The sequence below is a fragment of the Coenobita brevimanus genome, chromosome 19, assembly GCF_032717465.1.
Source record: "Coenobita brevimanus isolate Jiangsu-jjx chromosome 19, ASM3271746v2, whole genome shotgun sequence".
Classification (NCBI taxonomy): Eukaryota; Metazoa; Arthropoda; class Malacostraca; order Decapoda; family Coenobitidae; genus Coenobita; species Coenobita brevimanus.
Window position 1 is genome coordinate 2,132,116 of NC_136972.1, and position 17,037 is coordinate 2,149,152.

The following is a 17,037-nucleotide window of genomic DNA, read 5'->3' on the forward strand; positions in this document are numbered from 1 at the left end:
GAGGCATGTATGGGTAAGATGGGAGTTGGTAGTAGGATGAGTGAAAATGGAGTGAGGTTTGGAAGCTTCTGTCTAGCAAATGACTTAGTCATCGGGGGCACACTCTTTCAGCATTGCAATATACACAAGACAACTTGGGTGTCGCCGTGTGGAAAATATAAAAATCAGATTGATCACATCGCTATCAGTAGGAGGCATAGAAGTTCTCTGCTAGATGTTCATGTTAAACGGGGAGCGGATATTGGTAGTGACCATCAACTCAGCATTGCAAAAATAAGGTTTAAACTTAAAAATCAGAAGAAGGAAAAATCTGGTGTTGGTAGATACGATATTGTTAAGCTTAGAAGGGAAGGAGAAGAAAAGGAGGAATTCAGATTAGAATGCAGAAATAGGTTTTTGGTGTTGGAAACGTTGGAAGAGGGGGAGAGAAGTGTAGATGAGATGTGGGCGGATGTGAACAAAGTTTTGCATGAGACTGCTGAATGTACGATTGGAAGGAGACATAGATTCAGGAGAAAGAAATGGATATCAGAGGAAACGTGGGATATGATAAAAAAGAGAGGTGAGGCTAAATTGAGGAGTGAGATGCAATGCGTTGATGAACAAGAGATTGAATTAGCAAGAGCTGCGTACTGGAGTTTGAATTCAGAAGTAAGAAGGTTAGCTAGGAGAGATAAAAGAAGATGTGTGGATGAAAAGGTTGCAGAGACTGAAATCTTAATAAACAAAAATGATGGACAGAGTCAAAGAATAGCATATGAATCGATTAGAGAACTGAGTGGTAATGCAGGTAAACGCAAGGAAATACCAGTTAGAGACAGGGAAGGAAATTTATTGACCAAAGATGGGGATATTAAAAATAGATGGAAAGAGCATTTTGAGACAGTTCTTAATAGACCAATACCACCAGAAGAGGATATACCGTCTGCTCAGGAAGATTTAAATATAGAAACAGGAGAGTTGAGGCTTGCAGAAGTGGAGAAAGCAGTAAAACAGTTAAAGAATAATAAGGCACCAGGGGAGGATGGTTTATTTCCGGAAATGTTTAAAGTGGAGGGGGATAGATTAATAATGATCTTGACCAAGCTATTCAATAAGATATGGGTGACGGGGTTACTACCATCAGTTTGGAAGAATGGTGTAATTGTTAAAGTTCCGAAGAAGGGAGACCTGAGTGAATGTGGTAATTGGAGGGGAATCTCTTTGTCACCGATAGCTTTGAAAGTTTTCAGTAGAGTGTTGTTAAATAGGTTGGAGCCAGTGGTTAAGGGTATTCTGAGGGATGAACAGGCTGGTTTTAGAAAGGGACGTGGTTGCAATGATCAGATCTTTATAGTTAGGCATTTGATCCAGCAAGTTAATGAAATGAGAGTGCCGTTAACTCTTTGTTTTGTTGATTTTGAAAAGGCTTTTGATAGTGTTTCGAGAGAGACTATGGGGAAGATCATGAGACATTATGGAATACCAGAGGAGTTTGTGAGGGTCATTATGAACATGCATGAGGACACATTTTGTAAAGTGATGGTTGATGGTTGTCTGAGTGATTCGTTTGAAGTCAAGTCCGGAGTAATTCAAGGTGGTGTTCTATTGCCTTTACTATTTATATTGGTCATTGATTACATTATGAAACGCGTTGGAACAGAAACCGGTGCAGGTATACTTTGGGGAGAGAACAGGAAACTTTTGGATTTAGATTATGCAGATGATATAGTTTTGATTTGTGATGGGCCAGAAGAGATGCAGAGAGTGTTGGACTGTTTGGTGAGTGAAGGTCGCAAGGTGGGTTTGGTTATTAATTGTGGAAAAACTGAAATAATCAATATGAATATGGAAAATGCGCAGGAATGTGTAATTGGAGGTATGGTTGTAAAGCAAGTTGATAGGTTTAAATATTTAGGTACTTATTTAGCCAAGGATGGTTCTTTGAACTTTGAATTCGAGGAAAGGTTAAAGAAGGCTAATCAGGCAATGGGAATGCTTAAAAATATTTGGAATAATAACAGTTTCTCTGTGCATACAAAAATCAAACTTTATAAGGTAATGGTTAGGAGTATCTTAATTTATGGACACGAGTCTTGGTACAGCACAGTGACTATGGAAAATAAATTCTTGGTGTTTGAAAATAAAGCACTTAGAAGAATATTAGGAGTTAAGTGGTGGGAAAGGATACCAAATAGTAGAATTATAGAAATAACGGGGGTGCAGCCGATCGATGAATATGTTAGATTCTCACGATGGAAGTGGCTAGGACATGTGTATAGGAGACAGGGAATAGTACGAGGTACACCAGAGTGGGTGGCACTTGGTAGGAGAGGTAGAGGAAGGCCAAAAGAGACGTGGGTGAGGACAATGAGACGGGAAGCTGGAGATGAGTGTTGGGGAGATCTTGAGGAGTTAGCACAAGATAGGATGTGGTGGTGTGAGTTCATCGAGGCCCTATGCATCCCCGAGGGTGCCACAGGAAATGATTGATATATATATATATATATATATATATATATATATATATATATATATATATATATATATATATATATATAAAGAAAAAAATACAAAGAAGAATGACCCATGTATGGCATACCAGTACCATTATCTTTAAATGAAATATTAATAACTCTTACCATAATCTTAATTTTAAACTTTTTTTTTTCTTGCATGTATGCATTTCACTACAATAACCCAAGTACATACTGTATTACAGTTAAATAATTTACTTTTAATGCATTTATTCAAATATGTATACAACTTGTTTAAAATGTAATATTACTGAATAATCACTATTTACTATAAATATTATATGTATAAAATACTATAATCAACATTATGTACTAATAGATTAGTATATGTCAATGATAATTGCTGTCGGAGGACCTTCAGCTGCGTGGCCGAGCATATGTTACGAGTCCATATTATAATTACAAATCATAATAGACAAATAGATAAATAGATAGATAAATAGACAGATAGACAGCTCTATGCGAGCCTGGGAATGGGAAATGATCTTGCAAGTTACACTGAGGAAAAGCTGACGACAGACTAGGAAGTAGCCAGTCAGGAGATGATGCAGTTAGTTAGTCAGCGATCACCAGGTGAACACACTTACACACATACTCACACACAGGCTTCTAGAGCTTTCCAACCACAGGGAACACACGTGATACGACTCCTGTTTCACCAGAATTTAGGAAAGAGAGCTCAGAAGGAGAGAGGCCATAGAAGCAGCAGGGAGTGGCAAGAAAGGCTTAGCAACTTGGAAGAGAGAGAGAGAGAGAGAGAGATAGGGAGATAGCTAGCGGGACTCTACTTTATACTTCGCTCTGTGTGAGAGACTTGTTAATATTTCCAAGACAAATAAAAATAGTCCCATACTATTTTTTACCTCTCCTTGTCATTGAATGACAAAATGGGAAAGAAGATTATCTACTTACAAAGCTACTCAAGTATAACAACTGCTCGTCCACAAGTCTAATATATATAACTTCTCTACAAGTAACTACAAGGTCTTTTTATGACAGTTCTTCTCCTGGACATATCAACAGTGGTGTTCCACAGGGCTCTGTCCTATCACCAACTGTCTTCCTTTTATTCATCAATGACCTTCTAAGCTGTACATCTAACCCTATCCACTCGTACGCTGATGTTTCTGCAAAGCCCATCTCAGCAGTTACTTCAACAAACAAGGGATGAGGCTATGGTACAACTATTGGCGGACTTGGCTCGGATTTCTGACCGGGGTAAAAATAATCTGGTTGTTTTTAATGCATCAAAGACTCAGTTCTTACACCTATCAACCCAACAAAATCTTCCACAGGAGTACCCACTAATGTTTAGTAATATTCAGGTCAATCCTGCATCATCCATGAACATGCTTGGGTTTTCATTCACTCGGGACTTATCTTGGAATGATCACATTACATATCTTGTAAAACCTGCTTCCAATGGATTAGGTGTGCTAAGCCGACTCCGTATCTTCTTTGCCCCTGCACAGTTGCTGACTTTATACACGGGTTTTATTCTCCCCTGTGTACAATACAACTCTCATGTGTGGGGAGGCTCCCCACATACAGCTCTTCTCAATAGGGTGGAGTTGAAGGCTTTTCGTCTCATTAACTCTCCTCCTCTTACTGACTCCCTTTGACCTCTGTTTCTTCACCACACTATTCCATCCTTATCTCTTTTCTGTCGCTACTTCAATGGTCACTGCTACTTTGAACTTTCTGCTTGCATCCCTCCACTTCTAGGACTGGCGCGTAGGAACCGTCTAGCAACAAACTCCCATCCCTTTTCTATCTAACTCTCTATTGCAAGAGCTAATCGTTACTCCCAGTCCTTCATTTATGCAACAGGTCAACTCTGGAACTGTCTACCTCTGTCTGTATTTTCTACATCCTATGATCTCTAGTCTTTCAAAAGCAGTGTGTCCAGGTATCTCGAAATGAATGGATATTGAATTTGGCTTTCTTTTGTATTGTTTGTCTTTTTTATCCTTCGAAGGAACGGTTTGCGGGCTCTTGGCCTTTGGTTCCTTCTTCCTTGTATTAAATATATATATATATATATATATATATATATATATATATATATATATATATTTATTTATTTATTTATTTATATATATATTTGGACGACCTCTAATTTTTATTAAATCATGCTATAATTTCGCTCATAGCTTTGCCAGTCCATATGGACAAAAAGAATGTTTGTGGAGAATGTCCATGACCACTTCGATTTTTTTACTTACTACGTGTTTATAAATGGACAAACAGGCTGTCATATTTATGAATATTTAAGTTTATTACACGAAACGGGGTCTCTGTTGGCGCGTATCTTCCTGTCACATTCCAGTACGATTTTGTGCCGTAAGCAGGTGACGAACGCCTGGCGTGAACAACAAATTTATTTATGGTATGAAAAACAGGAACGTCAGATGTTCACTTTCGGCAATACCGGCGTTTAATTTTTTATAGTATGGTCCATCGCCTCACTCTGTGACTCCATCCACAGGGATCTCTCTTGCCTAGTCTTTAGGCTGTAATTCCTTCCCTATGTATCTGCAGACAGGAACGATTGACTTGCTTCAGCAGTAAGTTTTGTGGCATTCCCCTTGGTCTCCTTCCCAGGTTGACTCCTTCAGATATCATCCCATGAGCAGGGTAAACTTCAGGGAAACACGCCAAGTATTCAAATAACTGAAACTGACATTCTGGTAAAATGAGCAAAATAGATCTTGAGTCCGTTTCATGGAGTAATCGCTTATTGTATATTTGGTCATACCAGAGATATCCCTTGATTCTATGACGGCACTCTGTACCAAAGGAATCAATTCGTTGGTCCAAGGCACCATTAATTATTCATGTCTCAGCGATAAAGTAAGAAAAAGCACCGGCGCCCTGAAGATGTGGATTTTTGAGCTTTTGCACAAATATCGATAATGCCAATTACTCAGAATGAGTGCATTCATAACACCATAGACCAGAGCAATGGGGCAAGGGATATTATCTTCTGACTTACCGCTATTATGGATCACACTACAAAGATAAGCAAATGTTTCTAAGAATTTTCCGTCGTCATCACGTGCCTGCCTAGACAGTAATGCTTCATCCAACAAGCCAACGAATGCCTAGACCCTGATCTTGGACGAGGAGATATTTAGTCCCAGTGGCTTCAGATGCCTCGACAGCACTCAGGAGTGTTCCAGCAACTCCACAAGAATGAATACATCCTTAGGAACGTAAGGGTCAGTAACTGTAAAATTACCAATCGATATTCCACAGTAACTATGACTGACAGCCTGATCTAGCAACCAATCCATGCACGTGCTGAAAAGTGGCAAGGGCTCATCCTTGTCTCACTCAGGATCTTACCAGAGAGAAATCTGGTCTCCCCCCCGCCCTTGACCCCCCCCTCCCCCATACACACATTTGACAGCACTGTCAATATTTAGTTTCAAGTCAGCTATCGGCTGAAATTTTCCCGTGGGGATCCGATGGAACCACGGGAGTTCCCAGTAGCACCAGCCGATTTGCTGATTCAAACACCTTCATGAGACTGACAAAGGAAGCGAGTAATCATTAATGAAACTCATGACCTCATGCCATGAGAACTCGAAATGCTAGGATCCGGTCAACAGTAGACTACTTGGACGTGAATCCGAATTACTCAGGCCTTTGAAACTTCAACAGATGGACTGGGATACACGTCAATAGCACATGAGCAGGAACCCTGCTTGGCACACTGAACAACACGGTAATTACTGCAGTCACGTTTGCCTTATTTCCCATTCCAGAGAGGGATAAAAGAACTCATGTCTACTCTGGCGGAATCCATTCATGAGCATGTCAGTTATACACCTAAAGATACTCCACTGTTCAACAGGATCCTCCACAACAATGAGCACCTCAAACCAAAATGAGACTGCTAATGCATACTCATAAGCACATATCTTTTTCCTAAGTTTCCTATAATGAAACCTCTTTAAGTGGCATCATTCGGGCCTCTCAGTTTTGATTTTCAGCCTTTAAGTAGGAACAAGACTGTGAACAGCAACCTTCCTGAAACTCCTACAATTCTGAATGATTCTCCATCGAGTACCTTTCAGGAATGTGGTCAGTCGCCTTAGCAGCACCTCCGGCATAGGAAAACCAAGTCCAGCAATAAAGATCAGACCAGTGAAACAAAGATCAAGAAATTCATAGTTTACAGGATTATGTGAAATCCACAATAAGACAATGTGAAACTTTTGGTTCCAAAACCCCGAGGACCTACACGTTCCTTGAATCCTACTTTGACAGTGTCACGAGCTGAACTGAAGTCGTCCAAGATCAACAACACATCCTATAAGAAGCAGTGTCCACAACTGAGTCGAGTTTGGCATAAAATAGCTCTTTCTTTTCAAGATCACTCATTTCAACAGGCGCATACACTGCAGTATGAGTGATGTAGCTCAAAGTGTGTTTCAACCTCACCAACATCATACATTCATCAACTGAGTTAGGCATAAAACAGCTCTTTCTTTCAAAATCACTCATTTCAACAGGATCATACACTGCAGTAAGAGTGATGTAGCTCAGGGTGTGTTTCAGCCTCACCAATATCATACATTTATCAAATGGGGTAACCCTGTCAACAGAAGAGGCAAATTTAGTAGAAATCGTCTTAGCACTTCCCTTAATATGGACAGCTTTGTCACAACCAGAGAGTAATATATGTGACTTTAACCATTTATGCGGCCATAGTCAAACCGTTTCACCTCATAGAGTGCAGCAGTGCCTACTCTCAGTCGCCAGATCACTCGTGACAATAAAGGCAGTTGATCATGCTCTGAAAGCCTTAGAACATTCGAAACTCACACCTGAAGTGCCCCTCAAAGACTAAACCCGCGTGTGGAACTTTGGACTCGTGGGTCCTCCGTATCACCATGACGTCCATTAAAAAACAGGACTGGGGCGAGGAGGTTCTTTCTTTACATCCTGCAGCTGGCGTTCCGAAGGCTTTACTCAGCAGCCATTATTATAGGAGTCAGCCTAACAGGGCTCCAAGAGTTCTGCCTTGCCAGCATCTGAGGAGGGATCCACCAGGAAATCTGGATCAGAGTCAGCCGAAAACATTTCACCCTCGTCCCTCGTCCCAATTTTTGTAGCTTTTTTGCGGAGATGGGGTGCAAACCTCTTACCAACCTCCCAAGTCAGAGGAGGGACTAGCTTATGAACAGGGTTTCTGTAGCCCTAAACACTTGGTCTGACTATCCAGGTCTGGAATCAGTTTTCCTTCCCCTTGGTGGACTGCCAATCGCTAATACACAAGACAAATCAAGTGAACCAGTAGTGCTAAAAACTATCACATATAAACTTTTGGGCAAGAATAAAGTACTTTCAGTCTTATTCCATCCGATAACAAATATATGAACTTAAAGGGCGTCTCCTCAGTCTAAGTATTAAGAATTCAACATTTCAACTTTCGGTTCAAATATATCATAAATGGTTTTGTAGACTTTGTAGCATGTTTTATTAGCAAGTTATGGTGCATTTTGCACTTCAGTATCTCTTGCTTGTTACTGATGCAAACTATATTGATGTTAAAATGATGCAAGTAGTGAAAAGAGGTATGGTGATCTGTAACACGCAAAATTAATTGTAAAGGAAATTTGCTACGTAGCCTGCTGTGCCACTTATTATACGGCCTTGATCACTTACATTCCTTGCTTATGTTTGCTGGTATGACGTCAAGAACTGATTGTTGTCCTTTGTGTTGGAGTTCGTAGCTGAACGTTTTTTTGTTTCTGGTAACACAGGCGTGGTGAATGACGGTAAGATCATGGCATACGGTAATGAGGGCGTCGCTTATCATCTGTTAGAGAAGATAGATTGAAATTAGATTACGCCCATCAATTGCTTATACACTGTAGATGAAAGAGAAGGCTTGTATTTATGCTTAATTTTGAGTTCAAGACGTGTTGCTCACAGTCAAAAGTCCTGTCGTTTCTCTTCCTTCACTCTCAGTTGACTCCAGAAGTAAATATGAGTACCTGGGAACCCATGCTGCTGACTTTTTCTTTAGCTATGTTTTCAGTGTGTCTGATGTGAAGCATACACCTAATGTTCCAATCGCTAAAGCCCAATAGTCCTAAATGCCACACACTTCCTCCTGTCACTACTTTGGCATTATTACCTACTGTCCATATTAAAGATAATGTTAGAGCTTTCCCATTTGGGACAAGGGTGGTGGTATAAGTGAGGCGTTTGTATGACGTCGGTGGGTCTTGTGGAAGATAAGTAAAGTCTGTTGTAATGAAATTTAAATCATTCCCCTGATTCCATATCCCAGCCTGGGATCGAACTTGTGTCCTATCCGACAGCAGAATACTTCTGCAATCACTCAAACTCCACCTTTCATACATCAACGCCATCACTGATGGTTGCTTTGGATTCATTTATTTATTTTTTTTTACTTTTACTGAGATTGGAACAAGAGAAGCGAGAGAAAATATAATTTCTAAAATAGAATTCCACTACTCATGCATCTACTTTCACACAAGTGGCACGTCTGTTGCTTTCATCTCTAATGCATAAAAGAGGAAGAGATCAAACCTTCTCCTTGGGATGATTAGCTGACAGAGGAAGATAAGAAACAAGAGAGTTCGAATATCTGACGAATTGTTGTCCCTAATTTTATATTGGCTCTACTTCACTGAATAGAAAAAGGATACAGTGAAAACGTTGAAAACAGAACTGTTGTTGTATTATTACCTGGGTGACCTGTTCAACATTGTCTCTTGTGACGTGTGTGCCTCCAAGGTAGTACTGGTACACCTCCCTGGCTAAGCTCTCTCTATCAGGGATGTCTTCTGTGAGGCCAACTGTGGTGGGTCCAATCACAGAGAAGTTATCCTCAACTGCTTTCGTAACATTCTCTAAGGCGTACAGTTCTGAGGATAGAAACACGATGGAGAAGACTGTGAGTAGATACACAAGTCACTTATGCATAAGGGAAATACTTTATGAAGGTGGCAGGCATCCTCCTGTGTATGATCTCCCAGTATGAAGTATTTCGTCTTAACGAATTTCAACATTCGTCGTCCCATTTCCAACAAGTGATCAGCCACTTGTGTGGATCAGATTTTAATGCCTAGGTCTTTTGTGGTAAAGTTTCTATGGGATGGAAAGAATCTGCGGCCTTCATGGATCTGGAGAAAGAATATGGCACAGTGGGTTGACAAAGAATGTGGAAAATATTAATAACATATGGAGTATATGGGAAGTTGTTGAATCCCATGAGAAGTATGTATGAGGGTGTTAAGGCTGCAGTGCGTGTGGATAGTGAACTGAGAGAATTTTTCCATCTGGATGTTGGACTGAAGCAGCTATGTGTCATCTCTCCATGACTGTTCCATCTGTATATGGATGGGGTTATAGAAGAGGTGCAAGCTAGGGCAGTAGAGGTTGGAGCGGCCCTCATGAGAGAGGGCAGTGTTTGGAAACTTCCTGTGCTGTTGTTTGCAGATGATACTGTATTGTTAAGTGAATACGAAGGGGAACTGCAAGTCTTGGTGAATGAATTTGGGAGAGAGTTTAAGAACAGAATCTAAAGGTGAATATAGGGAAGAGTAAAGTTACAATCTTCGAGAGAAATGAAATCACTGAATGTACAGTGAGACTGTGTGATAAGGGAAAGGAAAATGTGAATGCATTAATTTAAGTACATGGGTAGTGTAATGAGTAAGGACGGAAGTTTGGAGGATGAAGTGCTTGAAAGGGTGCAACAAGGAAGAAAGGTGCATGGTTCTTTTAATGCAATGATAAGAAATAGGAAAGTAAGCAAGGAAGTTTAAAAGTTGCAGCATGATTGTATTGTGATACCAACTCCAACGTATGGGAGTGAAGCCTGGACTTTGTTAGAAGAACACAAGTCCTGAGAGCAGTGGAAATGAGTTATCTTGGAGGAGCATGTGGGGGTACATGGAGAGACAGACTGACGAATGAGGAAGTCTAGGAGGGTTGTGTTGTGGATGTGGATGTAATAGAAAGCGCTAGGAGAAGTACACTGTGGTGGTTTGGCCATGTGGAGAGGATGGAGACCGACAGACTGACGAGGAGAGTGTATGTGAGTGAGTTGGAGGGGGAAAGAGGGAGGAGGAGGCCGCGAATGAGAAGGGGGGATGGAGTGGAGAGGTATATGAGAGAGGGGGGTGTGACCTGGGGGAAGTGCAGTGAAATGGCGGGAGACAGGGCTACATGGCGGCGATTTGTGTGTGGCCACCCTTTACGAGATTTAAGCGTCTGGCAATAGATAGATAGATTGATAGATCGGCCAGTTGTCTGTTTAAGGAACACCATCCTGGAGAAATACTAAGTTTAGCAGGAATATTCCAGACCACAACTAAAACAATTATCACCTCGGGTGAAAGTGTGCCTGAATTATCCTCATTAGGGAGTTTGCATTACAGTTCTAAATGAAAAATCATATCTTTTCAGCTCTGATATAGCAAAAAAAAAAAAAAAAGGTGCAATGTGTGAACAGGTATGTAACAGTACTGATCACCTGACTACTGGACGAAAGGTGGATGGCAAAGAGGCCATAAAAATACCTAACCACTAAACAATACCTGGATCAACTCAGTTCAAAGTTATGCCATATTCCTTCAATGTGATGTTCGCATTCTCGGATTCGAAATCTCGGCCTTTGGTGAGGCTAATTCAACAAAGTTTTTTGTCCATCAGCCAATTCGTCCGCATTGTTTAGTTCGAATTTATGGACCGATCTTCACGACTGAGGTGTCAAATGAATCCTCTCCTGCTGACGGTGTGCACTCGTCTTAGTGGGCGACAGTTCAGGTCAACTCCAAGGTCACAATGTCCGATAAAAAGGTATGAGCCAATCAGCGGGATTCCCCTTGTGACGTCATGTGTATGTCACAGCTAGCCAACCAACCAACCTCTCTGTCTTGCTCGCCCTCCACTCATCCACATTATACTTAAGTATTTATTTATTAATTAATTAACAACAACCATCACCTCTGAGACTTGCTTGTTCTCCACCCACCCATATTTTATTTAAGTAATTACTTTATTGATTAATTCGATTTTAAAGAGAGAGAGAGAGAGAGAGAGAGGGGGAGAGAGAGAGACTCCTTTTCTCCTGTGGAGTTAAAGTAAACTGCAAACAGAACGTAAAAAAAGCCGTAAGTTGTGGTGAAAAAACTATAGAGATGGGAGTGTTTGCAAGTATCCGTTGGCGAAATTTCTGAAGGTCTGTTTTACAGGTTGTATACTAATGATCTGATTCCGCGTTAGGTTATTCCTTTTGTCAGTTCATCCTTCACTAATGCAAGAAACTTTGTGATAGTGTTATGTTGTATTGCTTGTGTTCTTTTTCTTACTGGTTGTTGTTGAGTTCGATTACATAGTTTGATTTATTAAGACTATAAGTGTAGCTAGACGCATTTCCGTGTATTTGTCCATCGTGTCCCCATAGTATTATAAAAGCAAACCTACTTTTTCTTGGTGAAGTCTTTGAATGACTCAGTTACCCATAACTACTATTCAGGATTCTGAGTGGCATTTAGATAACCCATGATTACAACTGTGCAGGCAGTACCTCAGATTTCGATGCTCATATTTAGAAGCCTTGAACGGATAAAATGTACTTAACATGTATCAAAATAAAAAGTAAAAAAAAATCCCTATATCATGTATGCCGTAAATATTTCAAAAACAAAAGTGGGTGGGGGTTAGCATGCACTGTACCATCGTCCCTCAGTTTCAGTCCCTTCAACTCTTTGGTAATTTTATTCGTCTATTCATGGTACCTCAGACAATTTTAAACCCGAAATGATATCCTGTTCTGAAGGGGATAGTGAAGGGATACGTAAGCCCTGTATTTCAAAAGCCATCATTAACCTGGATTCATTTGCTTGGTAGCAGCAAGAATAAACTAGAAAAGGATAACCCAGCATAAAGGGGTTAAGGATACGATCGGTTAACCTGTGACAATGCATACATTCAACACTTTCCATGCAAATTCTTACGGAGCGAGAAGAAAGAGCCTTCGTCCTTGTTAGTGCCTGACATGAGGTCCACCTTGGTGATTTTCCCTTCTCTAATCAGCCTTCCAGGCTCGGCAGGCAGGTACACCCCGTCCACTCTGGGTGCCATAAGCAGCGGCAGCATGGACCAGTCCTGCCAATGATAACATATTCATACTTCTATCAGCAGCAATATATATTAGTGAACTTGTCAGCACCAACACATATTAGTGCTCCTGTCAACAACAAAAACACATACTATCGTTTCCAGCCTCAGTCATAGAATCAACTTCGGCCACCTCTACAATCCTCTCCTGAAACCCCAGTCTTCCCTTTCCCGATTATACAAGCAACATTTAGGATTTGAGAACAAATCTCACGAATATATCAGAAGGTTTGGCTGGTAATTTTTCAGTTATGTAGATTCCATATAATGCCTCCTTTAAAGGTGACCATCCAAGCGACCATGAATCACTACTGCCCTGCCACTGTTCGATGACTGAGACCACCCTGTAAATCTTCTGCTGAAGAGGGGGCTTGGCGACTGTGACAGTCCTAACAAGAGCAACACCACCCTCAACAACAGGAGACACACACACACACACACACACACACACACACACACACACACACACACACACACACACACACACACACACACACACACACACATACACACACACACACACACCTGCTGGATCAGCAGCAACAAGATATACTGACACGATCAAAAGTTCGCAGACACTTCCTTACTGGCTGTAACGACGGAAGGAGCTAGATGAAATAGTTTTGTGTGCCAATACAAAGCACACACAAAATAAACACAGGCAGGAAAGATAATCGCTGCTATTAGGGGAGGAATGAGAACTGTGGAAGCAGGACACAATTCTGATAAGGGACTGTTGACGAGTTTTTGCTCGCAGTGCTACTAGTCCTTACACACCGATATCATCACCACCACCACCCATGAATAATATAACAGTCTATCCCACAAGGTCAATACAGGTAACATGTTCACACGTCAGACATAGTATGTGCTCACCGTCCACCCTCCTCCCTGGTTGGGAGTCACAGCCAGGTTCCGTAGTAAGAAAGAAATTCATGGTGGTGATTTAAAGCTTCTCTATACAGAACGAGTGTTAGTGTCATCGCAGTCTGCTACTCATGCATCTTGCGAACTGAAAACTACCATCATAACAATAAACAATGGTACTTCCTTTGGTGCAAAGCCCTTGCTACAACTTCCCTCCAGCTATGGTCAGGATTGGAGGGGAAGTAGAAATAATGGTTCGAGAATGCAGCAGCCCCCCCCCAAAAAAAAAAATGAAAATAAAACATCACATACTGACACTCACAAGACCAACATTGGCAGTATGTACTGATGACAGTGAAAGTTTTCATGGTTTCCTCTCCGTGGACTTTGAAATCAGTCTCTTGAATCCGAGGCAAATGACATTTTTGTCACTTTTTTTTTTTTAATACAGAAAAATGATTTGATTAATTTATTATGACCAAAGGCGACAAACCTGTTACAGTGCAATGTGGCCATGTGTGAGGTGAGTACAGGGGAACTCGTGCCACGCAGGACACGCTGTCTAGACAAAACAAATTAACACCCACCAAAGTGTGGATGATGCATGAGAACATCTAGGTTATCATCATCCAACAAATGTTTACAAGTGTCCAGTAATATGAGTCTGTGTGGTAATAAATCAGAGACAAGTGGACATTGCAGGCAATAATGGTCAAGGGTGTTGACTCTGGGTGCGTTACACAGCTTACAGGAGGAGAAACAAGGAGCGTTGCCCGCCTCAGCCACCTGCCACACAGGTCGGTAGCCCAGTCTGAGGCGGGTACACACACCACGTTATGTCGACGAACCATAAGACCACTGCAACAATATCTATGGGAACGAGAGAGAAAGTGGTCCTAATGTTGGACAGACGAACTATGAGCCCTCTCAGTATTTCTATAGTGGAGAATAGGGGAACGGGCTGCTCGGCGTATTATCTGCTTGTAACAAATGGGGGAGACATTAGCAGCATCCACAGCTGGTGGATCCAGTCCACAGGCAGTCCTTGCAAGGTCAGAGGTGTTGTTGGCTGTGAGACCAATATGAGAAGGAATCCACAGAAAGTGCACCACCAGCGAATGATTACGGGCAGCAGCCAATTGACGGAGTATCTGCATAATGAGGTATTGATATGCAGGCCTGGGAGAGGAGGGGACATGAAGGGCCGGCTGTGAGTCACAGATGATCAAGCCACTGTTGTTCGTCCATATTAATAAAGTAACTGCATCTAGGAGTCCATGTAGTTCACAATACGTAGAGCTCGACGAGGTTGGCAGTCCCCTTGAGGTGGGTCCAGACTTGGGGAAAATAGAGCACAGCCAGCACTGCCATCCTCCTGCAGGGAGCCATCGGTGTAGATATGGCGGGCTGAAAGAAGGGAAGATGACAGCCTGGCAATGGTCTCCAAAGCTTGCTGTTTCTGAAGTTAAGGCAGGTCAGGAGGCTGGAGTGTATGAGACAGCAGACACAGGGATCTGCCAAGGTGGAATGACATAGTCCACCTTCTCAGCAAGCACCGGTACTTGATGTTTAGCCGTCAGACGTTTGAACAAACAGTATTAACAAGTGTGCAGCCACCACTGCAAAGCAGAGGCCTTGGTGCAGTGGGATCATGGGAAGTTCGAATGATGTGAGAGTAGTGGGGAGAAAGGTGAGGATAATGCTGGCACTTAATGCTGAAGTATGTAACCATGGAGTATATTCTCTCAACAAGTGGTGGAAGGTTGAGTTCAAGTTGCATGTTGACAATTCTGGTTCAGCCAGGGTAGTCCAGGATGTCTCATTACTGCGTTCTGGAACTTCTCAAGAGGTTGTAAGGGTGTTCCGGAAAGTTGACAAAGAGCAGGGGAGAGATAATCAACAACTGATTGAATGAACGCTATGTATATGGTTCATGATACAGGAACAGACACCCCAGGGTCATAATTGGTGAGCCACTTGAGAGGTTTTAGGTGCTGCTGTAGCCGGGTCAGCAGATCCTGAACAATCAGATGCATGCGTTGTCTTGCAGCAATGGAGGAAGAACTCCATACCAGCGCCCCCAGATAAAGGTACTGTGTGCACAGAGGAATAACACAATCCCCGACAAAGAATACAGGCAGTGTTCTTCCTGGACGGGAAGTGAAGATTCTACTCTTTTCTGGAGAGATAACGAGTCCACATTTGGAAGCCGACTCGTGAAACAAGTGAAGGAAATGTTGCAGATCTGCTGGGGAATTTGAGAGAATGCAGATGTCATCAGCATAGCAAGTAATTGTGGTTCCAGGGGTGCCAGGAAGGAGGGTGAGTAGATGATGTATGAGGATGTTAAAGAGAAAAGGACCAAGGACACCACCTTGTGGAGTACCAAGCTCGAAATCCTTAGCAGTGCTGTACGCGCCCTTAAAAAGAACATGAGAGGACCTATTAGACAGGTAACCATGCATCCACCGCAGTAGGTTTCCCTTGACTTCAAAATCCACTAGCTGGTGGAAAATGATGTCTCTGTTGGCGACATCAAATGCACTCTTTAAATAAATGAAGGCCACAACACTGGTGGGGGATAGGTGGGTGTATAGCTTCATGAGGCAGTAATGTGTCCCTCACTGTGGTAAAAAGCCGTACAGTCGGGGTGAGAGCTTGTCCTGCAGCCTAAACAAGAGTCTTGTGAGGAGGATGCATTCTAGTACTTTACTGAAGCAGGAGGTAAGGGAAACTGGTCGTAATCTATCAGTGCCAGGATTAGGAATAGGCACAATTGTACTGCGGGTCCAGGCTTGTGGCACGTATCCCAGACGGACACAAAGATTGAATAGCTGGAGAAAGGGATTATCAGGAACCTTCAGGAGGACACGGAGGACAGAAAAAGTGATGCCATCATCAGCTGGAGCCGTTACCCTACCCCTGGTGAGGGCCCGCGCAATTCATTGTCAGTTATAGCCATCCCATCCTCATCGTCTGTCCTCAGTAAAGCGGCGTTGAGACGGAGAGCACGAAAGTTTTTCTGGGTGGACAGCGTGTCCTGTATGTGTGCGGGAAGGGCGCAAGCCCGTGACTGTGAAGACCAGGCATCTACAAGATCCTATGTGTACTGTGCTGGACTGTGGTGGAGGACACTAGGGACTTCTTCTTAACAACTTTGTTGATAAGGCGCCACATGGAACCAACAGTCGTTTGATGGTTGATGCTATCGGTAAGTTTATGCCACGAATCAGTATAAACACAGTGCTGGAGAGCAACTAGATCATCCCTTAACAATCAGTACCGATGGAGACTCTCGGGGGAAGGTCGTCTTTGAAAGGCATCATGATGGAGCGTAATGTGTGGCCTGCTGACATAATGGGTGTAGAAGTCATGTGTGGACCTGCCAAGTGATGAATACAGCTTTTTGGGACATTGAAGGTCGAACGTGGGAAGAAGGTTGGTCATATAGGAGATGTATGTAGGGCAGTACTTTGGTGGGATT

At 42.3% G+C, this 17,037-nt stretch overlaps 1 protein-coding gene across 1 annotated transcript in view; it reads right to left on the bottom strand.

The window, feature by feature from the left end:
• The window catches only part of LOC145391606 (venom carboxylesterase-6-like), a 108,975-nt gene that overhangs the window by 47,405 nt on the left and 44,533 nt on the right, over positions 1-17,037 (bottom strand). Inside the window, exons 9-11 of the mRNA XM_080266150.1 lie at positions 12,524-12,674; positions 9,246-9,424; positions 8,193-8,346 (exon numbers count right to left, since the gene is read on the bottom strand). Coding sequence (XP_080122276.1) covers positions 8,193-8,346; positions 9,246-9,424; positions 12,524-12,674 — 484 coding nt within the window. The remainder of the gene's footprint in view (positions 1-8,192; positions 8,347-9,245; positions 9,425-12,523; positions 12,675-17,037) is intronic.